We start from the raw sequence: 13,455 nt of genomic DNA, 5'->3' as shown, positions 1-13,455 counted from the left end.
CAACTAGGTGGGCCACCAAGACGACATCGGAAATCTCAACGATGTCCAAGAGCCCAACATTAATGACCCCCATCTCATGGGAGGTATTGGGGCCATCCGTTTACCACTAGCCGAGGGAAATATAGTGTTCCACATAACGAGCACTATGTTGCAATTGAAGGGACTTTTCACTGGATTGGCTTGTGAGAATTCTCACGAACATCTTTGAAACTTCATGGATGTGTGCGGACCATTCTCTTTCAAAAACATCTCTCAGGAGTCAGTTTGGTTAAGGTATTCCCTTTCTCGTTGGTGGGAGAGGTGTGCAAGTGGCTGGCGGAGTTGCCTCGCGAATCCATCACTTCTTGGGAGGAATTGGTAACCATATTTAATGTGCAATTTTCCCTCCTTCGAAGATGATGACTCTTCGGGATAGTATCAAAAGCTTTAAGCTTTTGGTGGGCGAGCCAATCCATAAGACTTGGCTGCGATTTAAAAAGTTGGTGCTATAATGCCCGACTCATAGTCTGTCCGACAGTGTCTTGCTACAGTATGTTTACCGAAGCCTAGATTCGATAAAAAAAGGTGTCGCTGATCAACTTTTAGCTGGAGGCCTGATGCAGCAACCGTATGCAGTAGCAGTCCAACTCTTAGATGGCATGACGACCATCAATAGGGCATGGTACACTCGTGAAGACCAAGTCTCCCCTTTCACATTTAAGCTATCCAAGGAACAGATAGAAAAACTTAAGGAGAGAGACCAAAACATAGCCAAGATCATGACACAACTTGACCTTTTATCTAAAAATGTCATGGGGGCTGGTGCCCGTGGTGTCAACGTTGTGAGGGTGGGTGTGCAAATCCTGAGGAGGTAAAATTTGAAGCCTTGTATAATGAGGAAGTGTACTTCTTAGCCAACCAAGGCGATGGTTATCGTTCAAACTACCCAAGACAGGGTGGTAACCAAGGTTGGGATATATATGAAGGATGGAAGGATTGTGAATGGAGAGACCGAAATCCTAATTGGAAGGATGGGAAGAAGGACATGTATGTGCCTCCCCACGAGCGCTAAAAGCAAAAGGATTCGGAGGGTGGTACATCTGAGGATATGTTTTCTCGTATCCTCAATAAAGTTGAAGGGTCAGACAAGATCTTGAAAGAGATGAAAGAGGATATGTCGACCCTTAGCCAAACCGTTACCTCCCATTCCGTATCAATCAAGCAGCTGGACACCCAAATGGGTCAGATGTCGTCTCACGTAAATCTGAGACAGAAAGGGGGTTTGCCTATTGACATTGTGGTTAACCCCAAAAATGAGGTTTGAAGGTGGACTTGCATCGTGCCACGACATTAACTATGGCGCTGTTTGGGAGGCAACCCAAAACCATTTATTGCTTTATTTTGCTTTGATAAAATAATGGTGTGTTGATTGTGCAGATGGAAGTGTGGAGAGTGAACGAGAAGTGCATATTGGTGAGTTACAGGTCCATTCCGCGAATCACCAAAGGATTCGGCGACCCCGAACTAGAACGTCGTTAGACTCAAGACCGATTTACATTGGAGTCTGTAAAACTCGGTGACCTCAGGAAATTATTGGCGAATCACTGATCATGTCAGCGATCTCGATGGAGACCGTCGTTTGGACTCCAACAATACATGGAGGTTTTGTAAATTCAGTGAGGCAAATGACTACTTGGCATTACATCGAATAGGTTGTCGATCGGGACAAATGTCGCCGAATGGTAGAAAACTAGATGGTTTTTTAAGCCAAAGGTATAAAAGTTTCAAACTCATTCCCTTTCCCTCACTTTTTCATCTTCCCAAACTCACACCTGCACTCTAGTCTTACATTTCTTGCATTTTTGGAGTATTTTTACTACCGAATTATGCTACGAGTTGGATTACATTGTTTCCTAGCATCTCAATATCCATTTGATCGACATAAAAGGTTGGTACTTCAAACCCCGCGTTCATTTTGTCGAAATTGTACTCATTTGCAATCTGTTAAGCTTGTTGAATTCTTCTAGGCCTCGCCTATTCCTAATCGATAACTTTTGCTTGAATGGTGAAATCTCGCTTTCTAGTGCGTTAAGTTAAATTAATTTACAATAGGGAGTGCTTTTATGTTACGAGTCTTAGTTGAATTTGTGCTGCAGGAGCTTAAATTGCATTTTCGGGGGTTGTAGGGCTGATTTCAAGAAGTTGGGTTGATAATAGGCACGACGAGTCATTTCGGTGTGCTGAGACAAGCTCGCCGAACCATTCAGCGGTTTTCCTAGTTGCATTACCTCGCCTTTGATATCATGCTTTATGTGTTGTGGCTTCTGTACCTTTCGGTGAGAAGCATGAGGTCGCCAAAAGCACTTGGCGACTCACCGAAAGTCTTCTTGTTCGCCCTTTGTCTGCACCCTTGACCCCTGTTGCACTGTACCTTTCGACAAACACCTCTTTGTTTGCTGAAAGTATTTGGCGACTCGCCGAATGGACTGCTAAGTCTGCCTGCAGCTGATGGTCTTCGGTTTACTTGTCGAATATTTTCTAACTTTATCTCAAGGCTTTGCAGACATGGTCAGACCAAAAGTTGCAAGAAGAAATATGCCAACTCAACATATAAAGGCACAAAACTCCAGAAAAGATGTAGGGACGACAGATCACCCCTAAGCAAGGAGCGAGAACAAGAAAGCCAGTTCCAGTAGGAGGATTCCCATTGACCCTATTGTCGCTTCATGGGCTCGAGGGTTCATTAATGGGATACATGCCTTTGGAGCAGCTCACGATTTGGACAATATAGCTAAGGCTAATATCGCTGTAGCAACTGAGGAAAACATAGACAATGAAAGTGAGAGTCAGAATGACAACACTCCGGGCACTAATGCCCAGACAGATGGAGCAACTACTTAGACAGAATCCCCTCTTTACCCCTCTCTGTCTTTCTTTATTTTACCTTTTGGATTCTGTGTTATTTGCATTTGAGGACAAATGTTTTTGTTTGTGGTGGGGTGAGGCCCATCTTTTTGTGTTATTTGTGAATCGTGTTTTGTTTGAGTATTTAGGATGTGAGCTATAATGTTGTGTTAATTATGTTTTTATGGATGTTTAAGCTTGTGGCTCCGTGTTTTAAATTGCAAAATGATTTTAACCTTTCCAAAAAATTTTGCCACCTCTCACGTGTGAATGTGGTTGTTCTTGTCCCTCGTTTGAATTGGATTGATGTAAGAAATTCGAGGAAAATGAAATTGACTAATCCAATTTTGACCGACCACATTTTCATCTTCTGGGAAAAAGGGTTTGGTACGGACTTTAGGGATTATGGCTGAACCTCGGGAATGGGTTTCCTACCTATATCAGGCTATATGAGAACTAAGGCTATTTGTAGTTCGATACGCTTGATTTCGTGCACAATTTTAAAAGCATTCAAAAGTCATCCCAATACCGAATTATGAAGGCACCAGAATGCTTGAAAATAAAGTCTAAGAGAAAATGTTGGAATGCAGCCGATTTTTCAATATTGATTCCGCCTACATATCCCTCAGCTTAGGAAATCAGGCTGCTTGTAGTTCGACTCAGTCGGTTGAAAAGGAAATCTATTATGCAAGATATCCTTTGGTTCTGGAGGAGTGACAAGTAAGTCGAGTATGAAAAAGAGGCTTGCAACCTCTTAGCAATGAATGTGGTGCACTACGCACTCATAAGTAAGAACTTACACGGACATAATTTCCAAAGCACTTGGTACATTGTCACTCAGATTGGAAATTTGCTTCCGGTGAACCCAAAATTTTCCGGATGCGAAATTGAAACTAGGAAACCTAAAGAAAAACCCACTTGTCTTCTGATAGGGGTGTGGTTTGATTGTGGTGGAAGTCACTCCTCTGCTCGCGTCCTAAGAGTTTGGCACTCCTCTTTGGACTACATCCCAGTTCGCTGCTAAGAAAAAGTTCCACGTTGTGCTGCATCCTTTTTGATGTCGTCCGCACCTGTGGTTTGCTTTGAGAATTAATCCTCTTGGGATGCTCTCGAAAAAGACTGAGATAAAACTCATTAGCATAAAATGCAATTCAAATGGAGAGATAGTGTCTTTTACCGTGTTGACACTTGATTGCTCTCCTTGAACATTTAACGTCAATTCCATCAGGTTTGACGTAAAGAAAATAAAGTTTGTGTCTCATATTTGCGATATAATTTTCAATGTACTCTTCCTTTGATGTCAAAGCAATAAAATAAGTTGATGTAATATGTCGGCGGTTTTCCTGCTATCGTTGTTGATGATTCTCTTGATATCGTTTTTGCAAGGAAAATGATGCAGTTAGTGTTGATCTTCTTGTGCTGGGTAAAGCCTTCTCGTGATGCATGATTTTTTATTTTTATTTAATTTTTTGCGATGCATGACTTCCTTCTCTTGCTATGCATGACTTTCTTTGCGATACATGACTTCCTTCTCTTGTTATACATGATTTCCTTCTCTTGCAATGCATGACTTCTTTCTCTTGCTATGCATGACTTCTTTCTCTTGCTATGCATGACTTCTTTCTCTTGCTATGCATGACTTCTTTCTCTTGCTATGCATGACTTCTTTCTCTTGCTATGCATGACTTCTTTCTCTTGCTATGCATGACTTCTTTCTCTTGCTATGCATGACTTCTTTCTCTTGCTATGCATGACTTCTTTCTCTTGCTATGCATGACTTCTTTCTCTTGCTATGCATGACTTCTTTCTCTTGCTATGCATGACTTCTTTCTCTTGCTATGCATGACTTCTTTCTCTTGCTATGCATGACTTCTTTCTCTTGCTATGCATGACTTCTTTCTCTTGCTATGCATGACTTCTTTCTCTTGCTATGCATGACTTCTTTCTCTTGCTATGCATGACTTCTTTCTCTTGCTATGCATGACTTCTTTCTCTTGCTATGCATGACTTCTTTCTCTTGCTATGCATGACTTCTTTCTCTTGCTATGCATGACTTCTTTCTCTTGCTATGCATGACTTCTTTCTCTTGCTATGCATGACTTCTTTCTCTTGCTATGCGTGATTTCCTTCTCTTTCAATGCATGACTTCTTTCTCTTGCAATGCATGAATTTCTTCTCTCGTAATACATGATTTCTTTCTCTTGCAATGCATGAATCTCTTTCCCGCGATGCATGAATCTTCTGTTGCAATGCATAAATCTCTTCCCGCGATGCATGAATCTTTTCTTGCAATGCATGAATTTTCTCTTGCAATGCATGAATCTTCCCGCGATGCATGAATCTTCTCTTGCAATGCATGAATCTTCTCTCGCGATGCATGATCGTCTTTTCTGATGATGCCATCCATGGTACCGAACGAAGATAATGTTTCACCGGATAACATAGATGATCTTCTGGGTATCTCCTGGGTGGCGGTATCGCCTCAATTGGCGATACGATAAAAAATTGACCCTTAGAGTAATAGTATCATCTCATTCGACAATACGACACAAATGACTCTTTGGGTAGTAATATTATCATGTCCGATAATAATAATGCAAATAAACGTCCTCCAAGTATCTTTAGTTGCTGGAAAACAAATGAAATTTCTTTGTTCGAGGTTTTTATTTGTTCTATCTCCGAACATAATTATATATTCATTATGGACCTCTCCTTGTTGAGAATTTGAATGAAATAATGCTACTCATATTCCCAAATCTTTGATAGAAGAAACATAAAATTTTCCTGCATCCACAAAACAAATTGTCAATTTTTGGGGAGTTCCTCGCCCTTTCAACTTCCCCATATTCATTGGATGGTGGGATATGCTAATTTTGAGGTAAACCTATAGACCTGTATCCACGGAAAAATTGTTAGTTTTAAAAATGAACTGATCTGTGTCGATCTCTTCGGTTGTTTGCTTCTTGTCTTGCTATCTCCGGTTGATTTTTTTCGATCTCCCGCCTCTTGATAGATAAGACAAAATATTTTTATGCAAAATAATTGGAACATGCAAGAAAAGTTTTAAGAAAAAATAGATTTTTAAGAAAATAATATTTGGAAAATGTCACTGCCAAGTGTCATGTCACGTCAAGCTCTAGCCAACATTTTTGAAGTTGGGGCCTCGAGGTCTATCTGGTTACTTGTTGGAAAGTATTCAAAGTTGTTTTAAACTACCCATAAACCAAGTTGAAATTTTTTAGGTCATTCTCAAAAATTTATGTCCCAGTTAACTGTCTTGGTGTATCTTTAACCGTTGGTGATCAAATCACGAAATTTTTGAGAGCCGCTCAAACATTCTGTCCCAGTTGCGAATTTCAAAGTATTCTTTTTGAGATTTTTTGAGTCCCTCTCAAAAATTCTGTCCCAGTTTCTATTGTAAAGGAAAAATAGAAATCTTACGGGAGATATGACCGAGCCGTTGTGGCCTCTACGTATCCCGTTGACGCATGAATCAGGTCAAACGTAGTTCCCCCTCAAAGATTAATAAAAAAATAAAAAAAAAATAAGGAACCGACCGTGGCCGACATAGGCCACCTACGTATCTCATTCTTGAGAATTCAGGTCGAACGTAGTTCATTACAAGAGAGATAAAATTTAGAACGACGCAATTACAAGCAAATAGAACAATTACAAGGAAATGACAAGAAAATACAAACTGAAGTTTCACACATAGTATCTCTTGACAACATTTGAGTTGATCGGTTTTAGCCACTCAGTGCCATCCATCTCCGATAGGACCAAGGCACCTCCAGATAATACTTTCCGAACCATGAAGGGTCCTTGCCAATTTGGTGCAAATTTTCCTTTATATTCATCCTGGTGAGGGAAAATACGTTTGAGAACCAACTGACCAATCTCAAACATTCTGGCTTTAACTTTCTTGTGGAAGGCACGAATCATTCTCTGTCGATACAGTTGTCCATGACAAACAACAACCATTATCTTCTCATCGATCAATGTTAATTGATCAATCCGCTTGCGAACCCATTCAGCATCACTCAATTCAGCTTCTTGGATGATTCTCAATGAAGGTATTTCAACTTCTGCGGGTATAACTGCCTCTGTTCCATATACTAGCAAATATGGAGTAGCTCCAACTGATGTTCTGACAGTCGTTCGGTAACCTAATAAAGCATATGGAAGCATCTCATGCCAACCTCTGCGATTATCAATCATTTTCCTCAAAATCTTCTTTATGTTCTTGTTGGCGGCTTCTACAGCTCCATTCATTTGGGGACGATAGGCAGTTGAGTTCCCGTGAGTAATCTTGAATTTTTCACATATCTCTCTCATCAAATGACTGTTGAGATTCACTCCATTATCAGTAATGATGGATTCCGGTAGTCCAAACCTACATATCAAATTGTTGCGAACAAAATCAGCTAAAACTTTCTTGGTTACCGACTTGTACGAAGCTGCTTCCACCCACTTGGTGAAGTAGTCAATAGCAACCAAAATGAATATGTGTCCGTTAGAGGCTGCTGGCTCTATTGGACCAATGACATCCATGCCCCAAGCTACAAACGGCCAAAGTGAACTCATAGCATTGAGTTCATGTGGCGGCACCCGAATCAAATCTCCATGCACTTGATATTTACGACACTTTTGCACAAACTTCCAACAATCATGTTCCATAGTCATCCAAAAGTAACTGGCTCAAAGTATATTCCTGGCCAAAGTGAGCCCATTCATGTGAGTAGCACAAACTCCCACATGTATTTGTTCCAGAAGCTTTGCAGCTTCACTAGCATCAACACATCTGAGAAGACCTAAATCTGGAGTCCTCCTATAAAGGATTTCTCCACTTGCAAATAAATTGAGGGCCATACGGCATATCGACTTCTTCTGGTTAAACATTGCATTCTCAGGATAAATTTTGGTCTCCAAGTATTTCTTGATGTCAAAATACCAAGGTAAACCATCTGGCTCTGCTTCAACATGTGAACAATGGACAGGCTGCTCTTTTACCTCTATATCCAAGGGATCAATATAACTTGTATCCGGATGTTTGATCATTGAGGCAATGGTGGCAAGAGCATCGGCCAACTCATTTTGTGTTCTAGGAGTATGTCTGAACTCAATCTTGCGAAATCTCTTGCACAACATCTGTATATGTTGCACGTACGGTGTGATTTTTGGATTCTTCACGACCCATTCTCCTTGAACTTGATGAATCAGTAAGTCTGAGTCTCCAATACCTAGAAGCTCATGAACGTTCATGTCGATTGCCATCTTTAAACCGAGGATGCAAGCTTCATACTCAGCCATGTTGTTCATGCAATTAAATCGAAATTTAGCCGCCATAGGATAATGCTGACCGGATTATGACACTAAGACTGCTCTGATACCTTTCCCTTGGTGATTTGCCGCTCCATCAAAGAATACTCTTCAGCCAGGATACACTTCAGAGATATCTTCACCCACAAACGCTACTTCTTCATCGGGAAAATAAGTCTTGAGCGGTTCATACTCTTCATCAATTGGATTCTCCGCAAGATGATCGATCAACCAAGGCTTGTGCTTTTATCGCCTTCTAGGTCACATACACAATGTCAAATTCGCTCAAAAGCATTTGCCATTTAGCCAACTTCCCGGTCGGTATTGCTTTCTAGAAAATATACTTCACCGGATCCATCCTGGAAATAAGGTACGTGGTATAAGAAGACAAATAATGTCTCATCTTTTGAGCGATCAAAGTCAAAGCACAACATGTTCTCTCCAAAAGGGTGTAACGAGCTTCTATATGAAGTGAACTTTTTACTCATGTAATAAATGGCTTGCTCCTTCTTTTCAGTCTCATCATGTTGACCAAGCACGCATCCCAACGCATTATCTGAGACCGACAAATATAGCAATATTGGACTCCCTTCTCGTGGAGGGACCAACACCGATGGATTGGAAAAATAGTTCTTGATGGCATCAAAAGCAGTTTGACATTCTCCAGTCCACACCACGGTGGATTGAGCTATGAACCAGCTGATGTAGTTCAACCTTCCTAGAAAACTCATCACCTCCTTCTTTGTCTTCGGATGAGGTAATTTTTGGATCGCCTTGATCTTGGAAGGGTCAAGCTCAATGCCCCTTCTGCTAACTATGAATCCCAACAACTTGCCAGCTGGCACTCCAAAAGCACACTTGGAGGGATTTAACTTCAAATTGTATCGGCGTAACCGATCAAAGAATTTCCTTAAGTGAGTCAAGTGATTCGAATTCTCGCGGGACTTGATTATAACATCATCTACATACACTTCGATCTCTTTTGTGAATCATATCGTGAAATATGGTTGTCATGGCCCTCATGTAAGTAGCACCAGTATTCTTGAGACCAAAAGGCATCACTCGATACTGATATACATCCCAGGGCGTGATAAAAGCTATCTTTTCTGCATCTTCTTCATCCATCAGGATCTGGTGATAACCCGCATAACAATCCACAAACGAATGCATCTCATGCTTAGCACAGTTATGAATGAGGATGTGAATGTTTGGCAATGGAAAATTATCTTTCGGGCTAGCTTTGTTGAGATCTCTGTAGTCAACATAAATTCTAATTTTTCCGTCTTTCTTGGCAACCAGAACAACATTAGCTAACCAAGTCAGATACTGCGTCACTTGCACTACTTGGGACTTGATCTGCTTAGTAATCTCCTCTTTGATCTTCAAACTCAACTCAGGCTTAAACTTTCGAGTCTTTTGTTTTACTGGTCTGAAATCTCGGTTAATCGGCAACCTGTAGGACACCATATTTTTACTCAATCCTGGCATATCTCTATAAGACCAGGCAAACACATCAATGTACTCTCTGAGCAAACGGACCAGGTCTCTTCCTTGAGCTTCAGTCAGATGGACACTGATTCTTACTTCTTTAACACATTCCTTATCTCTGAGATTCAGTCTCGGTTTCCTCTAAATTAGGCTTGTGTTGATTCTCGAATTGTCGAAATTCATCAGCAACATGTTCGGGTATCTCATTTTCTTCTTCGTATTCCTCACATCCGTCATCACCTGCTTCATTTCGTTCACTCGGTTCATGACATGACATGATATTGGCAGGTTTTAAATTAATATTACTGAAATCATAAACAAACAAAGTTAGGAAAGTAAAATATAAACTATTAAGTAAACAAACAAATTTCGATAAAAGAGGCTTTTCATTTAGATTGAAAGACAAGCACAAAACTTTGGCCATGGCCGAAGGCCATTTTGCCTTTTTAAACCTCACAAGGGAATTTAAAAGCTTCAAACAAATAACAGTTGCATAAAGGGTGGGTCTCGGGCCTGTTCCGGACTACCACCGACTTTAAAACAACCAAAGACACATGTCTTTTCTACCCAGATGAGCGGGAAATCAGGAGTGCTGTGGAGGTCCAGTTCTGCGATCGCTCCTCAGGTTCTGCGTCCCGGATGCCTGACATCCCAGCCTCTTCTTCGATGACCACATCGATCTCCTAAAAAAGACCCCACATTCCTTCCCCGAGACCACCATCGCTGATATTTTCTCGTACCGGGAATGACTGGTACATATGAGGAATTGGCTTGGCCAATGCTTGATCAACATTCTTGTTCTTCATCTCTTCTTCGTTATCTATTGGGACATATCCCAAACCAAACTTCGCTCTTATGGCGGGGATTTGGATAGGCTCGACAATTCCTTGGAAATGCTTCCCCAACCTAAAATCTGGTTCGAAACCATTCTGGAGCATCACAGTAGCAATCATCTTGTACACGGCAGGCATAGGAGGCTGTGGAGCCAAGTCATCACCGGTGGCATTTACCAGCTCCATCGTGTAAAATTCGCAACCTCGAGAAACCTCGTGAACGATCGGCGCATACCCATCGGAATGAATCCCCTCACCATGAATGACCAATTCCTGGTCCTTCCAAACAAATTTCATCAGTTGGTGAAGGGTAGAAGGCACAGCCCCAACCATGTGGATAAACGGTCTTCCAAGAAGCAAGTTGTAGCTGGTATTGATGTCCAACACCTGAAACTCCACATTGAATTCTGCAGGTCCCATCAGGATATCCAAATTTACTGCCCCTACCGTGTTTCTCAGTACTCCATCGAAAGCTCTCACATTGACCTGGTTTTGTTGAGCCTTTCCCAAGTCGAATTTCAGTTGCTTGAGAGTCGAAAGCGGGCAGATGTTGAGACCGGACCCATCGTCAACCAAAACACGATTTATAACTTTATCCCGACATTTGATGGTGACATGCAGAGCTTTGTTGTGCATCCTTCCTTCAAAGGGAAGCTCTTCATCACAAAAACTGATTCGGTGTCGTCGGATGACCTGGTTTATCATGGCTGCTAAATTGTCACTGTTAGTACCCACAGGCACATACGTATCGTCCAAAGCCCTCATCAGAGCCTGCCTATGCAACTGCGAACTCATCAATAGGGCCCACAAAGAGATCTGAGCCGGCGTCTTCTCCAAATGCTTCACAATTGAATAATCTTTCGGCTGCATTTTTCTCCAGAACTCCTCAGCTGTGGATTCACTGATTGGCCTTTTTGCTTGGACCTTCTTCTGCCCTCCTTGAGCCAACTCTTCCGGTGTGTAGCACCTGCCGAATCTGGTCATACCCTGGGTAACAGCTATTTCAATCACAAATTTTGGTCGGGCAAGAGTTTCGCGTGGCACCAAGGCAACAACCTTTTCGGGCGTCAGAATTATAAACTCTTTCTTCTCTCTAATGCTCAACGAGGCTACAGCCCTCTCTAGTTCATCAGGAACAACCGGAACTGTTGCTTTTGTCACACACCAATCGTCATCTGTCTCTATCATATTGATAGTGACGCCTCCATGATTTGGGAAAGGATTACTATTGACATTGGGCGCGACCGTCTGAAGAGAGACCACGTTCTGATCGATCAGGTCTTGGATTTTATGTTTCAGGTTGATACAGTCCTCGGTATCATGTCCAACACTGTTGGAGTGATACGTGCACCTCTGGTCGGATCTGTAAAACTTTGAGCTAGTATCAACCGGCTTGGGACCCACTGGATGAATATATCCTACCGCGGTTAATCGCTCGAACAACTTTATTCGGCTATCAATGAGCGTAGTGAAAATTCTAGTAGGCCTCTTCTCAAATCTAGGACGGGGGGGATCGTAATTTCCTTGTTACGGAGGAAGCATCTGGCGATAATTTGGAGCGTTTGGACGGGGGCCTTGATATCTGGGATATGAGTTGGTTTGGTAATTTGGTTGTGGAGCTTGGTAGTTCAGGGGGTATTTTGGTAAAGTGGAGTTGGGGTTTGGTACATCGGGGGAGGAGTTTAGTAATTTGTCTGAACATTGGCACAGTTGGAGGCGACGTTTCGGTAGTGATGAATTGGAGTTTGTTAAATTAGAGGGGGCTTTTGGTAAATGGGAGGATGGGTATTTTGATAACTGGGGGGAGATTATTTGGAATCAGCCTGTGTATAACAAGCCGGGTACGAACTCTGTGAAGGTCGAGAACGACCTTGGTATGATGAGGTTTTCCTTAGGGTTTTCCTTGGGGTTTTCTTCTTCTCATAGGAGATAGATGACACATCCTCTATTTTCTTCTTCAACAAACCCGAAGATCCGGGAGAGGCAGCAACACGGGAAATCTTGCCGGTTCTCAATCCATCTTCGATAGTCTCACCTACCTTGACTATCTCAGCAAATTTTGCTCCAATGAGCAACATGATTCTGTCATAATATTCTGGCTCTTGCACCCGCACAAACACTTCGACGATTTTCTTTTCTAACATAGGAGGTCTAACTCTAGCTGCCTCCTTTCGCCATATATATGTAAATTCTCTGTAACTTTCGGTCGGCTTCTGCTTCATCTTCTCCAGGGAGTAACGATTAGGAACGACCTCCACATTGTAGGCGAATCATTCGATGAAGTCCTTAGCCAGAGCGTTCCAATTAGACCACTGTCTCGTTTCATGAGACGTAAACCATTCTAGAGCCTCTCCGCTCATACTTCGGCTAAAAAGCCGCATTAACAAAGCTTCGTCTCTTCCAATTCCCACGAGTTGGTCATAGTAGGCCCTCAGGTGTGCTAAAGGGTTCCCCGTTCCCCCGAAGATATCGAATTTCCGCACCTTGAACCCTTCCGGGAGGTCCAAATTCGGATGAATATACAGGTCTTCGTAACTCAACCCGGCGACCTCAGGAATGCAGTTCAACTCCTTCATGGCTTTTCTAATTTCCTCCTTCATATCTATCTTGATGGTCTCTTCCTTTGACCTCTACTCTCTCTCCTTCTCCTCATAGTGGTCGAGCTCTGAACCATGGGGGTCATGCTCATTGGGGACCGGTATTTGCAAAGTAGCCTTTTGTGGTAGTGGTGGAGCAATAGAGGGACTCTGGCCATTTAAATGGGCGTGATAGTTTTGGGGAAAGTCTGGGGCTGGTATATTGGTTTTGGTGAAGGAGGGAAGTGCGTGGGTTATTAGCATTTTGGCTGTGAGGGGGTAAGCCAATTTGGTGGTTTGCATTGGGGGGAGGGAGTGGTGCTTGGAGGTTGACATTTTGAGGAGGGGTTGGTGTT

General features: G+C 42.2%; 1 protein-coding gene across 1 annotated transcript; it reads right to left on the bottom strand.

The window, feature by feature from the left end:
- Positions 1-6,588: 6,588 nt before the first annotated feature.
- Positions 6,589-7,560, bottom strand: LOC107062749 (uncharacterized protein K02A2.6-like). The gene has a single exon (XM_015313737.1). The coding sequence runs from the start codon at positions 7,558-7,560 to the stop codon at positions 6,589-6,591; it is 972 nt and encodes a 323-aa protein (XP_015169223.1).
- Between the last annotated feature and the right edge of the window lie 5,895 nt (positions 7,561-13,455).

Source organism: Solanum tuberosum, unplaced genomic scaffold, assembly GCF_000226075.1.
Source record: "Solanum tuberosum cultivar DM 1-3 516 R44 unplaced genomic scaffold, SolTub_3.0 scf00260, whole genome shotgun sequence".
Taxonomy (NCBI): Eukaryota; Viridiplantae; Streptophyta; class Magnoliopsida; order Solanales; family Solanaceae; genus Solanum; species Solanum tuberosum.
This window is presented reverse-complemented; position numbering and strand designations above follow the sequence as displayed.

Excerpts from the sequence above, each read along its gene's own strand:
- LOC107062749 (XM_015313737.1), bottom strand. The coding sequence starts at position 7,560 with ATGGAACATGATTGTTGGAAGTTTGTGCAAAAGTGTCGTAAATATCAA.